The sequence below is a fragment of the Arvicola amphibius genome, chromosome 2 (genome assembly GCF_903992535.2).
Source record: "Arvicola amphibius chromosome 2, mArvAmp1.2, whole genome shotgun sequence".
Lineage (NCBI taxonomy): Eukaryota > Metazoa > Chordata > Mammalia > Rodentia > Cricetidae > Arvicola > Arvicola amphibius.
In genome coordinates, this window is record NC_052048.2 from 130,246,925 (window position 1) to 130,262,936 (window position 16,012).

Here is a 16,012-nt window from a genome sequence, read left to right on the forward strand (position 1 = left end):
TTTCTGAAGCTGCCATCTTATATTTTTCTTAATTAAAAAAGCAGTCTATCTTTGACATTTACCAAAGTAACGTGTTTACCATAATCAGTGAATTAAACAAAGACTTAAAAAAAATAGTGGGCTGGAGAGATGGCTCAGCAGTAAAGAGCACTGGCTGCTCTTCCAGAGGACCTGGGTTCAATTCTCAGCATCCATGTGGCAGCTTACAACTGTCTGTCACTCCAGTTTCAGGGGAGCTGACACTTTTATGCCAATACACATAAGATAAAATTAAATAAATTATGTTTTTTAATTTAAGAAAAAATAATTTAATATCACCACGGGAATCTTGCCCCAAGGTTAGGGATGCAACTCAGTCTGTAAGGTGCTTGCCTGGCCTGCATGAAGCCCTGGCTTCGGTTCACAGAACCAAATACACGGGGTTCAGTGGTGTGCACCCATAATCCAGCACTCCAGCCACAGAGGCCAAAAGGACTGGAAGTTTAAGGTCATCCTCAGGAAGTCTGAACCTAGGCAGCGCTTCTCACTATCTTTCAAATAAAACAAAACAAAGCAACCAATATTGCCTCAGCGGGGCCTGGTAGCTCATGCTTTATTATAATCCCAGCAGCTGAAAAGCTAAGGCTTGCTGGGAGTTTGAGGTTATCCTGGGCTATGGAGCATGTTGGAGCCAGTCAGGGCAATTTATTGTGATCCCAACACACAAAGCAACACTGAAAGACTCATGGCCCTGGTGGTCTTCATCTACTCTATCACCTCCTTCCCCTGCACATATACACGCCCTCCCCACCCCACCCTCACCCCCGGGTGAAGTCATGATTGTGGGGGCCTGGTCTGTACTCTTCATTACCTTCCCTTGTCTGGACCACAATGAAAACTCCTTCACTTCCTTCACTGTGGGGTGGCTTTGTTCCCACAGGAACAGACATGCATTTTCAAAGTCCCATATGTCACCTGTTCACTCAAGACGCTCTGACCCCATAAGTTTCTTGCTGCCTTAGCCAGAGGGCTATGACTGTTTAACACTGCCTTTTAAGAAATGCTGAGAGAGCATGGTGCACAGAGCAGTAGCTAACCAGTGGTCTGATGTGTTTCCCTCTGTCCCTAAGGAACATGCCCTTAAGTGGGGCGAGGAGCTCCAGGCAATGTGTAGAGAAGACCTGGCACGCTTTAGGACTGTGTTGACGGAGTTGAATTCAGACAACTTTGGACTGATGGGATGTTAGGGAGCAGGGTGGGGTGGAGGGGTACATGGGGTGAAGTGTAAGTAGGGCTAAGGAAGACGGCGGGCTGGGGTCCATGCTTCATGCCTGGAAGGGGACTCCCTACTGAAGGCAGAGGAAGAACCAGCTCTGCGAAGCCAGGCTAAACCCTGTGGGGCCCTCCCTGGCCCGTGGCTTAGTACTCACTGTCACGGAGTCACCCAGCGCTGCCACCACCTTGATGTCTGCTGGTCGGAGCTCATGGACTAGGAGAGACGGGGAAAAGGAGAGCAGGTGGGTGTTGGCCTTTTACAGTATGAAGTAAACAAGACCAGTGAGTTCGCCACAGCCCACAACTTCCTGGGCTGTGTCTAGCCCAAGGCTTCACCAGCTCAGCCTCTTCCATTCATTCAGAATGCTAAAGCTCTGAAGTGTGTGATGCCATCAGGCGCCCTATGGGTGGCCTAGCAGAGTTCCAGCGTGGGTCACAGGGAATAGGCAGCTAGGGCCACATCCCTGGCTGCACCTGTCTCACCAGTCAAGGGGGCCTGAGGAGCAGTGTTGAAACTCCAAAGAGTGAAAGCTACCGAGAGTCAGTATTACTGGGGGAGGAGGCCTGAGCCGCTCCACTTGGAAGAGAACTCAGCAGTAGCTGCTTCCCAGGGTCTCCAAGCCTGAAGCTCTGCCTTACAATGAGACCAGCAAGGACCACTCTAGGGTGCACCTACAGGTCTCTCATCCGATTTGTGAAGGGTGTGAGATGATTGCACTTACCTGAGCTGGGCACACTGCTGGAAGGATTCTGCGCTGTGCACAGGAAGTCACTGCCCCAGTTCTGAGTCAGGAGGAAGAAAGATAGAGGGTCAATCACTCACGTGCAGGCAAAGTGCGCCCAAGAAGAGTCAGCCCAGGAACCTAGAAATACATCACTGGCTGGATGTATGGGGTGGGGAGTGCCAGAGGGTAGGCATAGTAACTGTAGGTGTGGAAAAAGGAAATTAGAGAGAAGTAGGCTTTTGTGCACACACACACACACACACACACACACACACAGAGAGAGAGACAAACACACAGAGCACAGCCTTTCTCTTCCCAACTCATCTACAATTGAATGAAGTCAGCAGCCACAAGACAAGGAGAGCAAATGGAATTTTTACAATTGGTTCTGCATAGGATACATGTTTTACATGGTTAACATGAGCGATCACAGGCGTGCTTTGGGGTATTTGGTGTGTGCTGTTAACACTAAGCTGATTGACATTAATTATGATGCTAGAGTCTAAACAACCACCCATTAAAATATTTTTACGAAAATACTGAAGTTTCGTAATCGCAAAGCCTCTGGTTCCTGCACATCTTTCTTGTTTGGCCTATTTAATTCAGAGCCATCAACCCTCCCCTCCCCCAACCCCGTACAAAAACAGACATCTGCCACACTGGATACTTTCAGCCAACTGCCCTTGTCTTTAATAAAGACAGGTAGAAGGCATAGAAATGACAATTCAAGAGGACTGGTGAAGGATTAACACTGCCCAAACAGGAGCACACTGGGGGTGCAGGAAAGCCTCCCCGCAAAGGTTCGACTGATGGTGAGTGACTGCCAGAGGCTCAGAAAGGCTGTCCAAAGACAAACTTTCTCACATCCCTCCTGAGCGAGCAAGAACTGTCAATCAAAACATAGTTTTCACCTCAATGGGAGGGAGGATAAACTGTCACTCAAAAGACAACTCTCCCTTAAAGGGAGAGAAAAACAAAGTTGATTTTTCAGGAGAAAAAAAATGCCCATGGCTTAGGAACATAGATTTAGGTTCCCCGGATAATCTGTTCCAACATAGAAATGATTCTGTGAGGGTTTTTTATAGTTACAGAACAAAAGAAATCCTTTGATGGAGACATCAGGTGTCCTGGTTACAGGAAAGAAGGAAAATGCCCTCTCTGATGCTACCTGGTGACAGTTTTAGCTTTGGCATTGATGGACGCTAGTGGTTCATTTGTTTGGTTAATAATGTATTTTTAAAAAGTTTCCCCTGATAGTCACAAGGATTTCGGTTGGGCACAGAGTTGGACAATGATCAGCTGCTAAGGGGACTAAAGACAGCACCCGACAACGTGGCTCTGGATCTGTAACATTCATGAAATCCCCATCAATCAACCTTGAAGAATCTTTGACAGAAGTGCGGCTTTCATGGGGTGGGGAAGGAGTGGGGGGCTTCACCAAACTGTCTCCTAAATATTTGCTTATTCCAGTAGACCCATTAATCCCAGGACCTCCTCGATGGGTCACAGTGGTTCCACCCATCTGTTCAGACGTTTTATGAAGTCAAGAACAACCACTTGGGAAAAGTGCAACTACAAAGGAAAGTTCTAGAGTTACCATGCCATGGAAATCTCTGAGAGTTAAGCGTGTTCTATACGACACATAGATTAGATCCGAGTGTATACATCTGTTACAAAGGGGAGGACACCATGCCGTGACCTCAGCCTGGACTGCCCAGGGTCCTGCCATCTTGCTATCGGTACACAGAGAAGGTCCAGGATACCACCAGGACTTTGCAACAAAGGTTGTGTTGATGTTGCCCACTTTAAGCAGCAATCTGCTAAAACAAGCAATACCCTTCCAGCCTGAGCTTTCTTCTAACAGAAAGAAAAGATCCCGAGAATAAAGATCCAAAAGAACAGGCAGAGCCCCACTCTGTTCACTACCGCCCATCCGGTGCTCAGCGTAGTGGTTGCTGCTCTTAGTATCTGACAAGGAAGGGGAAAATGAACAGATGAACGCCTGATTGACAAGGCTCTTCAGTCACACAGGACAGTAAAAAGTCGCTGGTTCAAGCAGGACTATTTTCCTTGGGGCTAACATGAGTCAGAGAGAATTCAGGGAGCCTGAAGATGACACAGCTCCCAGCCACACGGCTGTACTAGGACGTCACACTTGACAGTTCCTTGGCACCTTCCACACAGGCTATTCTCAGTGCTTTGGCTGGCTTATAAAAGATCTTTCTTCTAGGCATGACAGTTCCCACCTGTAATCCCAGCATTTAGGAGGCTGAGGCAGGAGGATCATTGTGAATTAAAGGTCCATCTGGGCTATAGAGCAAGATCATATTTCAAAAGCCAAACAAAGATTTAAGCAAAAGCTAGGCGTGGTGGTGCATACCTGTAACCCCAGGACTTGGGAGGTGGGGTAAGAGAGTCAAGGGTTCAAAATCATCCTTGGCTACATTAAGTTTTAGGACAGCCTGAGCTACACGTCACTCTATTTCAAAAAGCAAGTCTCCCCCCAGTCCCTGATGTCTGATATAGCCTCCATGTGGCAGCCAGAGAAGTCTCTTAAAGTTGTGTACCAAATCCTCCAACCTCCCATGGCTTCCCTTAGTTCTCCATCCGAACCCCAGCCTTCATGCCCAGTCACTGGGGCTGTGATCTGGCCCCCGGCACTGCTTTGATCTCATCCTCCACACCCCTCACTCACCACGTTTCCCATGCCCTGACTCCAGCCACTCTGACCTTCCTTCTCTTCCTCGTTACACTCAACGTGCTCCCCCTCCTGCCCCCAGCCTCCATGCTTTCTGGCCCTTGGGTTTGGCCTTTTCTGGTCTTCTGGGCAGCTGGCATCTTTTTGACCTGCATTTTTCAACTCAAGTCTCCCCTTCTCAAACTGACTCAGCAACCACGATGCAACAGAATTAGTCCCTCAGTCTTTAAGGTCTTTGTCCCATCTCCCTCCTCTGGGCAATGGCTGTCCCTATCTGAAATGATCACTTAACTATGGCCTAGATGTCTCAACTCAGCAGCTAGGACTCTGTGAGAGTGGAGTCCCATCAGTTTCTAACTCCCTGAGATAGGTATGGCACATAGTATGTACTTACAGTATACGCCTGTTATAGTATGACAGGCGTGAACTCTGTTGGGCTCTAACTACCCAGGTCAGGACCGTGTTACATGCCTCTCTACATCCCCACCAGCACTCAGTACGAAAGCGAAATGCTTGTCCCGGTGGACCAGGGTGTGATGTGTATGGTGCGATATGGCACAGGATGTGGCTAGCTAGCTTTGGAGTGTCAGTCCTGAAAGCCAAAGGGCTCTGAAAGTTCAGAGCCGGGCTGAGTGACTCGTATCCAGTTAAGGCTGGTGGGGGCAGGGTTGGTGTGGATATGAGTCAGCTTCCTGCCAGGCCCCACCCCTGGCACAGAGATTCTTTCCCACTTGGTTTAGGGTTCCACATTCAGGACACTGATGGCACTTCATGCCCCCTGCCCCACCCTGACACCCCTCCCCACCTCCACTGTCCACCTCTGCAAGGCTGAGATGCTTAATTAAAAACAATGTCGCTGAGCCCAGGACGGCAAAGGTCAAGGCACTTCCTCTGCTTGGCCGCTGACGTCAGGTAGGCAACTTGAGAACATGTCAGGAGCATCCTGGGGCCTCAGTTCCGGACCCTTTTCTGTGCATTCCAATTCCCAGTATGTAAGAAGGGTATATTTGTGCTTAAGCTAACAGTGAAGTCTGCACCACGCCCCGAGTCCCCGGCAGGTGGGACTGGCTTGTGTCTGAGAGACACAGACATGAGTCAGAGGTTACCTCAATGGCTGGCTCGGAAGGGTACGTGTAGTTACTGTTCCGGAAGGTTTTCAGGAAGGGCTCATCCTAGGAGGAAACAGAAATCACACTGAGAGATTATCTAACAGCATCGAGGCTGTGCTTGAGCTAACCACCCTGACTTCTAGGTTTACTTAACAGGGTTCTGCATTGAAAGGCAAAGAGCTGCACAGACAGAAATTCAGTCATTTCTGGAAGGGTTTTTGTAAACCCTTATTAACCAGGGAGGCACAAATAAAAGACTCAGAGAAAAGTTCTACACATCCTGTGGTCTGGGCTCCATGACCTCATGAAGACCTGGAACAATTACACATCTCTTCAGTCCTCAGTCTAACCTATTTTCTTTCTCTTTTTTTTTTTCTGGCAAAAGACTCACATTTCAGCACTTTTCCTTCTGAAGAAGGGTTATATGGTTATCAATACATTTTAGTACCTGTCCTTTTTTACCCCTGTGCTGCATGTGTTACCTTCTTTAAGGTGGCTTCCTGTATTTTCAGTCATTTTTTCCCCCTGACTAACCTGCCCTCCAGGCAGGCCCTGGTCACCTATCTGTCCTACAATCAGTGCTGATACAAGCCCTGTCAACACCCCCAGTCCACCCAGGTGAAGGTGATGGGTTAATCAAAGAAGGGAGGAGGGGGCAGTGGGAGAACTAGGAGAAAAACAAACGAGGAAACTCAAAACCAAGAGAAGCAAGGTCAGCTTAAGGTCTGGACCAGGAAATAGCAAGGTAGGCTCACGGGACATGCTGGTGGAACAGAAAGGCCAAGGCTTAGAAAAAAATGGGAACCAAATGGAAGAGGTTTGGGGAGACGAGAGGGGGAAAGTCAGATTGTTGGAAAAGATGTCCTTAGAGATCAATTTCGGGAGATGTAAACCAACTCTTCACCATAAACTCAGGTCGGAGAGGCTTTATTTTGGTTCAAGGAGGGGTAGGCCATAGGAAGAAGATGAAGAGGAAGAGATAGGACAGAAGAAAAGAAGGAAGGTTAAAATGTTGGGGCCAGCCGGGTGGGCGTGGTGCTGCATGCCTTTAATCCCAGCACTAGGGAGGCAGAGGCAGATGGATCTCTGTGAGTTCGAGGCCAGCCTGGTCCACAGAGCGAGTTCCAGGACAGCTAGGGCTACACAGAGAGCCCTGATGCTAAGGCCTGTCTCCCCTTTTCTTCACAGTCTCAGCACTTGGATCTGAAACAGAGACCAGGGGAACTCAGGCGGTAGGCTGTCTCAGACCAGCGTCGTCAGTACCCCCTCAACAGTCACCCCAGGAGTGCAGCCTAGGTGCCTTCTACAGAAGACTGGCCCACACCAATGTCCGGTTCCTGCACCCAGAGGAACACTGAGAGGAGGGCAGGGGAAGACCTGTCCCCTGGGCACAAGGGAGAAGGACATGAGACACTCCTAGGCCATGAAGACTGGCAGACCTAGAAGTGTGGAATTTGTCAAGGGAGCTGACGCAAGATGTGGGGACGAACATCCCTGGGGAAAAGACTGGGCGTGGGTGCTAATTATGATTCTCCCTCCACAGAGAAGTCCTGGCTGGATCTGGTCCCAGGGTGGCCAGTATAGAGAGAGCAGAAGACACAGTCCATTTCTATCTTTCTGGAAGAGCTAGGAGTCCCATAACCATTTATCTGACCACAGGAATCATGAGTTGGGGGAGAGGAGAAAATGCTGAATGGATTTGAGGACAAAGGGACCTTGGAATTTTGCTTTTATTGGCTTTTGGTTGCTTGGTGTGCATGAGTCAGGCTGGTTTAAAGGCCTGGGGTGGAGCTGACTCTATGAGAGATTCCCAGCTGCCAGCCTGAACAGGTAGAAGGGATGCTGCCTGGCTGCCAAGGAGGCATAGACTAGGCAAGAGCCAGCAGTTCAGATGGGAAGGTCTGCGGAGAAGGAAGGGGGCTTTTCTGATGGGTTATGGATACATTGAATCCCCTCCCTGCTTTCTTTGGTAGGAGCAAATAATCCTATACTATATGTAGCTTCCAAGAGGAAATGTGTTTTAAGGGTCTGGAAATAGAGGATTGGTGTCTGAGAAATTTAAAAACAACAGAGGTAGAGTGAGAGACTGAGGAAGCTGGAGCTATGACGTTCAAGGGGGGTGGGGCGGGACTCTAGAAATAGATCAGCTTCCCAGTGAGGATGCCCACATACCCAGAGAAGACCATAAGATGGACAGGAACGTCTGAGAGGCACCTCGTTTTCAGGGCTAGAGATAAAAATGCCACTAAGAGGTAGGAAGGGAGGCAACCAGAAAAAAGAAAAGAAAAGAAAAAGAAGGTGCCTAAGCCTTCCCAAGTCAGGGAGGAACAGATTCCAAGGAAGAGGAACTTAACTGTGACAGGTTAATAAATAAGGACAGAGCTTATTTTCCAGATGGCCCAGTTCTGGAGTAGGGGGAAGAAGAGGCAGGGAGACAGTTACGGTAGAGAGTGGAGAACAGTCCACAGTTCACCCCACCTGCAAATCCATCCTAAGACCACGGTGCGCTGTGATGTCACCCTGCCTGGCACAGCAGAATGTGGTAGCTGTGAGGCTGGGGACGGAGGAGGAATAGGGCACTTCTGGAAGCGCTCACTCCCAACTTGCTGCCTCTGCCCCGCTTTCATCCCCCAGGTCCTGCTTGTTGCTTCTATGTTTAGATACAGCCTGGATGAAAATATGCGCTGCCTGGCTTCCCATCAGCTCACACTGAGATATGGGTGGACTTTCGCATGGCTCTGAGGCACATGGCAGCAAGCAGATGGCACCTGAGACACTGTGCAGTGAAGCTGGGCTGGCCAACAGATGGGCCCTTTTGGAATGGGCTCCAGGGTTGCTTAGCAACAGCTTCTCCTGGGCTGGGCTTTTACAGGCTCTAGGAGGCTGGGTCTTACCTCACCTCATCAATAGTTAAGTTAGATTCTTTGCAGAATGGAGGAGGTAAGCTTGAGACTCTAGGTAGAGCATCTCCTTTTTGGGGCGCCCTGCCTGAACTGGGACAGAGAGGGGCATAATTTATCTTGGGGTTCACAGTGAAGGAATTCTCCCTGACCCAGAGCTGGAACCTCAATTTAGCATATAATATATTTGTGGGGAAGAAGAGCTCATTATGGCTGAGATTTGACACTTTGGAGGGGACTCTTGTAGTTGATATTCAGTATTGTCTTATAGCTTATTAAAGTGCTGAAAAACTCAATTATAGGCTGGGAAGATGGCCCAGTTGGTAAAGTGTTTGCCACATGAATTATGAGGACCTGGATTTGGATCCAAAACCCATACATGAAGCCAGATGTCAAAGTTTGAGCCCGAAGTCCTAGACACCCCGGGGAGGTGGAGGCGGGAGGATTATGGAATTTACTAGCTAGCCAGTCTAGTCAAGTTGTTAGCTCCAGGGTCATTAGGAAAGCCTGTCTTAAAACTAAGGTGAAAAGCATCTACCTCTGGCCTCAGTGAACGCATGCATACACACCCATACATACAAGAGCACACAAACAGAAGGAAAATGAAATGATTATGGTATGATCACCGCTTTAAGTCCTCAGATGCCCCTTTACTGCCCAGGTTGTCCAGGCTCTGCCACCTCAATGCCCCTGGGCAGCCTCAGGAAGTGGCTGTGAATATGTTCGCACATGGCATAGAGGGGCCTCACCCGAGCCCTTTTACCCAGCATCTGATCAATCGTTGGCACTCGAGCTACCCAGGCACACTGATAATCACGTGACTGGACTTTCTTCTTTGCTTGGGGCACTAGATCCAGCCATTGAGCCCTCTGCTCCATTGCTCTTATCCCCTCCTCCTGCCACTCTTGATCATGGTATATTAGATTATATAAGACAGATGGAAAAGACAGCTGAACGGGAGCGTGAGGCAGAATCGGGGCCTCCCCTTTTCTTGGGATCCCTAGCAGATATCCCAAGGGAGCTGCAAGCCTAGGCTGAGGCTCTGCCTGGCAAGAAGTGGATCGGGTGGGGTGGGGGGCGGAGGCTAGTTGCAGCCTGACCCAGACTGGAAACCCAGCCTCCCACATTAGGTCAGGCACTCTGCTTTTATGGCCACCAAGGGCTCTCTAGCCTTGGCCTTATTTGGTTAAAAAGCCATAAGACAAGACCAGAAACAGGAGCTGAAGGCAATGGGAACGTGAACCTGCCCCCACTCCAGGCCTGAAATCATGGTTAACATATTCCTCCTTAAAAGGAGCCCTGAGCTGTTCCTCATGCCAATTCAGGCTGGTTCTCTTGAGCCCTGCCTGATGGCAGCTCGGTCTCTTCCTTTGTGCTCCCTGTTGTGGTCCCTCTTCAAGGGGAGAACATAGTCCAGGCTCTGGACTCCAGGGTCCTTCTCTTGGCTCTTTCACCCACATCCAGACAGTCCCATCTGCTCCACACTCTCTTGCCTTCCTGGCTTCTGCTACCCAGACTCTTCTTTCTTTGTGTGGACCCAACTCCATCACCCATCCTTCAAGAAGCAGCTCAGCCAAATTTCCCTTTCCCCTGCCCCCAAGTCCATCTCTCAGCCTAGGGATGGAGCAAACTCATTTGGAGGAGTTGGAGGAGGAGAAGGAAGAGGAAGAGAAGGGGGAGGAGGAAAAGGAGGGGGAGGAAAAAGAGGAGCAGGAGGAGGCGGAGGAGGGACAGGTCTGGCCAGTTTCTGAGGACAGACCAAGCAGTCCCTCCTTTACTACCTGAGTGGGGCAGGCCATGGCTATGAACGCTGTCAGATCCAAAGTGTCTGTTTTCTTTCCCAGAGGTTCAAGCTGATCAGGGAAGAAAAGAGAAACACACCAAGTTTGTTTCTGCTCAAGTGAACATCAGAACTTCATTTGGGGGGTGTGGCTTTGACTTGAGGCTCTGTCAGGCGCTGGCAAGTAGGATCCAGAGTCAGCTAGGTTCCCTGGAAACTCAAAACACTTCCTGTGTGACCGTGGAGGTGCTAAAGGAGACTGATTACATGGTTTCAGCACCTAGCATACAGAGTGGTGTACCGGAAAGGAAGAATGAATGAGAGGTTTCTGGTGTGTGTGCGCGCGTGCGTGTGCTTGTGCTTGTGTGTGTGTGTGCGCGTGCGCGTGCACGCACGTACATTTATGAATTGGTGCCTGTGCTTGTATGGAGGTATGAGATCAGTGTGTCAAGGGTTTTCCCCCCACTGCTCTCCACCTTATTGTTTGAGTTAGGGACTCTGGCTTGAACTTGGGAGTGTGCTGTTACGGTTAGACTGGCTAGCCAGCATGCTCCTGGGATCTCCGTCCCTCAGCACTGGGGTTATAGAAGTATGCCCGCCCCAAAACCCGGCTTTTACATGAGCCCTAAGTATCTGAACTCAGTTTACCCACTCAGCCATCTCCCCGGGGGGGGGGGGGCTCTCTGATGGCTAACGTATACAGCTGGCAAACACGGAGGACAGCTGGCAGTGCAACCTGGCCATGTCATCCAGGATTCTCTAGGGCCAAGCTGTAGACGGCTACAGATGTGCCAGCTGTGGTTCCTCGGGGTCTGCCCCACCTTGTGGGGTAGGACTACATGGCCAGAAGCAGTCCTTTATCTTACCATATTGGCCCAGAGGGCTCTCGAGAGCTGAGAGTGGAACTTCTGGTTAGGGAGGATGCAGTCTGGGGCAAAGAAGGATGTGTCTGGTTGCCCATTCTGAAAGAGACAAGCATACTTCCTCAAGGCCCTGTGGGGTTCCAGGGAGCCATAGGACATGGGATCCTCGGGAATGCCATGCCAGGGACATAATGGCATTCCCACAGATAAATAGCTTTGGGGGACCTCAAGCCATACCTTCTCCGGCCTCCACATTTTCCACGTCTTATTTTAAAAGTGCCCTGTTTGGGCATATTTGCATAATGCCTAACTCACGCTGGAAGTGGAAAAGTGTGTTTCTTAGTTCCCCAGGGAGTCTTGGGGAGTCCTGACAAGTAAATATTGACATCAACCTGACTGGATCTGGACTCCCCAAAGAGACAAGCATCTGGGCATGTCAGTGAGAGATTTTCTAGACTGGGAGAATGGGGGTGGGAGGATCCACACCACATGGACTGAGGTACTGAACTGCCCAGGGAGAGGAAACTAGCTGAGCACCAGCATTCCTAGCTTTCTGCTTCCGGGCAGTAGATACAATGTAACCAGTTGCCTCATGCTCCTACCCAGGCTGCCCCTGCCAGGATACATTGTGTCTCTTCCTAAACTAAACTGTGAGCCCAAACAAACCCGTTTCTTCCTTCCCTTGCTTTTGTCAGGCGTTTTATCACACCGAATAGAAAAGGAGCTAATACCAAACTAGCTAGGGTTGGGTGGGGGATGGGGTCAGGGGCATGTCCTTCTTAACCCTTAGCCTCCATAATTAGGCAGAGGACATTAAAGGGCATACCAAGCAGGCCTGTCTAGAGCTAACATCAGGCCAACAGGTCACCTGACACCCTCTCTCACTGTAGGGTCTGGATACACCACTCTGTTCTCCCTCCAGCTTTTCCCCAAGTTGTCTGAGGTCTTGGGATAGAGGCCTAACCTGCTCCACCCACAGAGCTCTTGGGCACACGGACTTTGTGTCCCACAAAGAGCATGGCCACGGGGTGGGCCACATGTGAGAGAGACCACATGCGTGGCTCCAAGTCACTAACGTAGACCTGGATACCTGTGAGTCTTGCCTGTCTTTTATGCTCTATCTGATTTTAGGAAGGAGACATCACGTCTGTTCACTGCTGCTCTGTGGGGCTCACGGTATCCCCAGAGGCAGCTGTGGCAACCTTATCTGTGGGATGCAGAATGCCTGTGTTCAGGTGTGCCTGCTAGCGGAGCATCTGCAGGGTTCTCTGCATCCTTCCCAGTCTCATGCGTTCCTGCCTGGATGGCTCTCTTACCAGATGCCCAGAGCAGTTCTCCCGCTCGAGCTCAAGATCGGGGGAGCATACCTTTAGAATGGGGAGCCTGGCATTGCGGAAAAGGGGCTGCAGCACCACAGAGAAGTCCTCCCGGGTATCGTAGCGGCCTGACTCAACCAGCTGCAGCATGCTCCTCTGGGAACACACACATGCAAACAGCAGCCGTTAGCACAGGGGTGGGAAAGGACAAGTGGCACACAGCATCTCTGTCCCCATCCCTGTCTCCAGACCCTTTAGACAAGGTTGCTCATCAGCATGATGGCAAATCCCATTCCAAAGAGTTTGGAAATGGGTGTATTGTTTTAGTTTTTGTTTGTTCCCTTGGCTTTTTAAACATGCCATCTCTAAAGAGCTGGCAGAAAGTCCCACAAGGGGGAAAAAAAGAAAAGAAGAAAGAAAACACACAAATAAAAACCAGAGAAGACACTCCAGTGCTCGTCAGGCTACAAGCCTGTAATCCCCTTTCTTGTGGTCTGTCTGTGGGGACTGGTGTGAGTGTGGAGTCCAGGGAAATGGGGAGAAGTTGGTCTCCAGTGTGGCTTCATGGGATACCCCAGGCCTATTGACTAAAAAGGAGGTTTCACATCCCCACCCCCAAAGTTGCTTAGGCCACACTAATGTCACCTGGATGCTACTGGGGCTTTTCAACCAAGGAAACTGAGACCCTCAGCCAGGTGGAACAGAGGGAGGGGCCCAGGATGGCTGATGTCTTGTTCCATTTTCTTCATGCCTCCCCTGCCTGGTAGAAGCTCTGGGCTGTCATGGGAAGGGCAGAGGAGGAAGACATGGAAAGGGGCTCTCCTCTACCTTACCTGGTAGGACTGGGAGAAGGCCTCCAGACTATCCAGCTCCTGGGAATTCTCCCCCGGACTCAGAACACAGTTGCACAGAACACTGTACAAAGAGGGGAGGCAAGAAGAGCCATAGATGAAGATCCATTCAGAGACTGCTTCTGGACACCCAGAGCTGGGTGGGGTAGCAAGGCTCGCTCTGTCTTGTCAAGTCAAGCTCTGGTTTGGAAGCACAAGTGCCAGAAGGTTCTGAGGCACCTGTCCTAGGTCCTAGAGAAAGCGACTGGTGTGGGGTGGGTGGGTCTGCAGTTTGAATGAATCTACTTTAACAAACTCTAGAATTGGACTTCAGAGGCTAGGCCTGGCAATTCTATCCAGTAAATGAACTCAGGCAAAGAGAATGCAATGTTTAATTAAAAATAAAATAGCAATGCATCCTGAGATTGGAGCAGGCACACCAGGACTCTGATACTAATGTTCTGAGACCCCTTCCTCTAATGCTATCCCAATGTCTTCCTTTGATTATGAGTTAGTTTCAATCACATACACTTAACATAAAGAGGAAAGTTAAAGATGACCTTTGACATACGATGGCAGTCACATTCCAATATAAGCTCATCGTAACTTTATAAGATTGTTGGTTAAAATTCATTTTCTGGACTGAGGAGAGGGCCCTGTGGTTTAAATATGCATTGCTGTGCAAGTGGGAGGACCAGAGCTTGGATTCCCAGACTCCTGAAATGCTAGGTGGGCGTAGCAGTCCACCTGTAAATACACCCGAGGGAGGTGGAGACAGAGGATCCCCAGAGCGAGCTGGCTAGTGAGTCTTGCCCTATCAGTGAGCTCTGGGTTTGACTGAGACACCCTGCCCCCTCAAATAAGGTGGAAGAGCAGTCAAGGATGAGTCCTGCCATCAATTTGAGGCCTTCACAGGCATGCACAGACATGTGCATGTGCACCCACATGTGTGTGCTCCCCCATACAAACATGCATACACACATGTGCACCATGTCCTCAAAAAATGGAAAAAGGAAAAATAAATCATTTGCTATACTTACCTACCAAATAGTACATCATAGCATCCCATACACCATAGTGATCTGACTGTTTCCCCATGGGGTGGGGGGCTTTTTGGGGGGGCATTTCTTGGGGACTTCCAGAGTCACTTGAGAGCATGGGACTACATATTTCCAGTCCAGGAAAAGACTGTATTCTGAGTATGTTCTCTCTTGAGTGCACATGGCTTTTGCATTATACTAAAGGTCAGAATCCCAAGTCAAGACCATCTGTATAAAGCCTTCAGACAGTTCCCCGGGGCACAGTAAATTCTGTGAGGATTTTATTTAAAGATTCTTTTTATTTATTATGTATACAGTGTTCTGCCTGCATGTATGCCTGCAGGCCAGAAGAGGGCACCAGATCTCACTATAGATGGTTGTGAGCCACCATGCGGTTGCTGGGAACTGAACTTGGGACCTCTGGTAGAGCAGTCAGTGCCCTTAACGCTGAGTCATCTCTCCAGCCCTTGAGATTTGTTAAGTGAATAGGTGCATGGAAGAGGTGTGGAGAATGAAGAATCACACACCTGTGTACCCACCACCCAGTCACAGAAGCAAAACAGTCTCCCCCCGCCCCAGCTTCCCTCTTCTGACAAGGTGCCTGGGCTGAGTGCTCTGTCTCTTGATCTCTATTGTAGTTTAGCCACCCAGAAATACCATTCTGTGTTGCTCTTTCCAGTTTGGGTTACTCAGTCTCTCGGAGAGTAGCCCCTACGGTTCTTGCTATCATAGACAGAAGTCCTGCCAGGCTCCTGGGATAGGGTAAGGAACAGGATCAAAGCTCTTGGCCTCCCAGAAGAGAATGAGGCCAGCACAAGTCCTTGTTTATAGACAGGAAGAACTAGGCCGCTGAGCCTCTGGGAAGTCACGGCTAAATGGGCAGGGCCAGACCAAGCCTTAGCAGATCTCTTGGATAGGATGACAGGTGCCCGCCTACCTGGCCTGATGTACTGGGCATTTGTCTGGATTCTTCAGGAACACTTGCCGTATGACACTGGGGTTCATGAAGTCCACAAGGTTGACCAGGGCTCTGGGTACCTAAAGGGAAGGCTGCAGGTGAGACAAGGGCTCCCAGGGTTTGGGCAGAGACTCCCTTTAGACTTTGAGCTCAGCTCATCTCTGGGGTCAAGAGATGAGTCTGTACCGGATTTCTTCACAGAGGGCTGCAGCCCAAGCATGACACCAGTGGGTGGTGGAAGGCATCCTGCACAGCCACAGCATAGATGGTACCTCTAGGATGGGACAATAAATGCTAAGAGCTCAGCTCTGTCCAGCCATCATCTAGTGACCCAAAACATGGTGTGATAGGCAACTTGTTTGCCAGGCCATTGGCTCCTGACCAATTTCTGCCAGCTTGACTCAGGCCAACTTCTTCTGAGTAGACATGGGGACTCAGTTACCCAGCAGAACATCTGGGGGTTAGAATGCTATTTCCCCGGCAGTGTGTGGCTGCCCACAAGGTAGCAGTGGGGTGGAAGGAGTGAGGCTGTATATATA

At 49.9% G+C, this 16,012-nt stretch overlaps 1 protein-coding gene across 1 annotated transcript in view; it reads right to left on the reverse strand.

Moving 5' to 3' along the window:
* Plb1 (phospholipase B1) overlaps window positions 1-16,012 on the reverse strand; it is a 123,266-nt gene that overhangs the window by 37,750 nt on the left and 69,504 nt on the right. The window contains exons 39-46 of the mRNA XM_042054553.1: window positions 15,453-15,553; window positions 13,479-13,560; window positions 12,697-12,801; window positions 11,333-11,428; window positions 10,468-10,539; window positions 5,784-5,849; window positions 1,977-2,037; window positions 1,410-1,468 (exon numbers count right to left, since the gene is read on the reverse strand). Of these exons, the coding sequence (XP_041910487.1) occupies window positions 1,410-1,468; window positions 1,977-2,037; window positions 5,784-5,849; window positions 10,468-10,539; window positions 11,333-11,428; window positions 12,697-12,801; window positions 13,479-13,560; window positions 15,453-15,553 (642 nt within the window). The remainder of the gene's footprint in view (window positions 1-1,409; window positions 1,469-1,976; window positions 2,038-5,783; window positions 5,850-10,467; window positions 10,540-11,332; window positions 11,429-12,696; window positions 12,802-13,478; window positions 13,561-15,452; window positions 15,554-16,012) is intronic.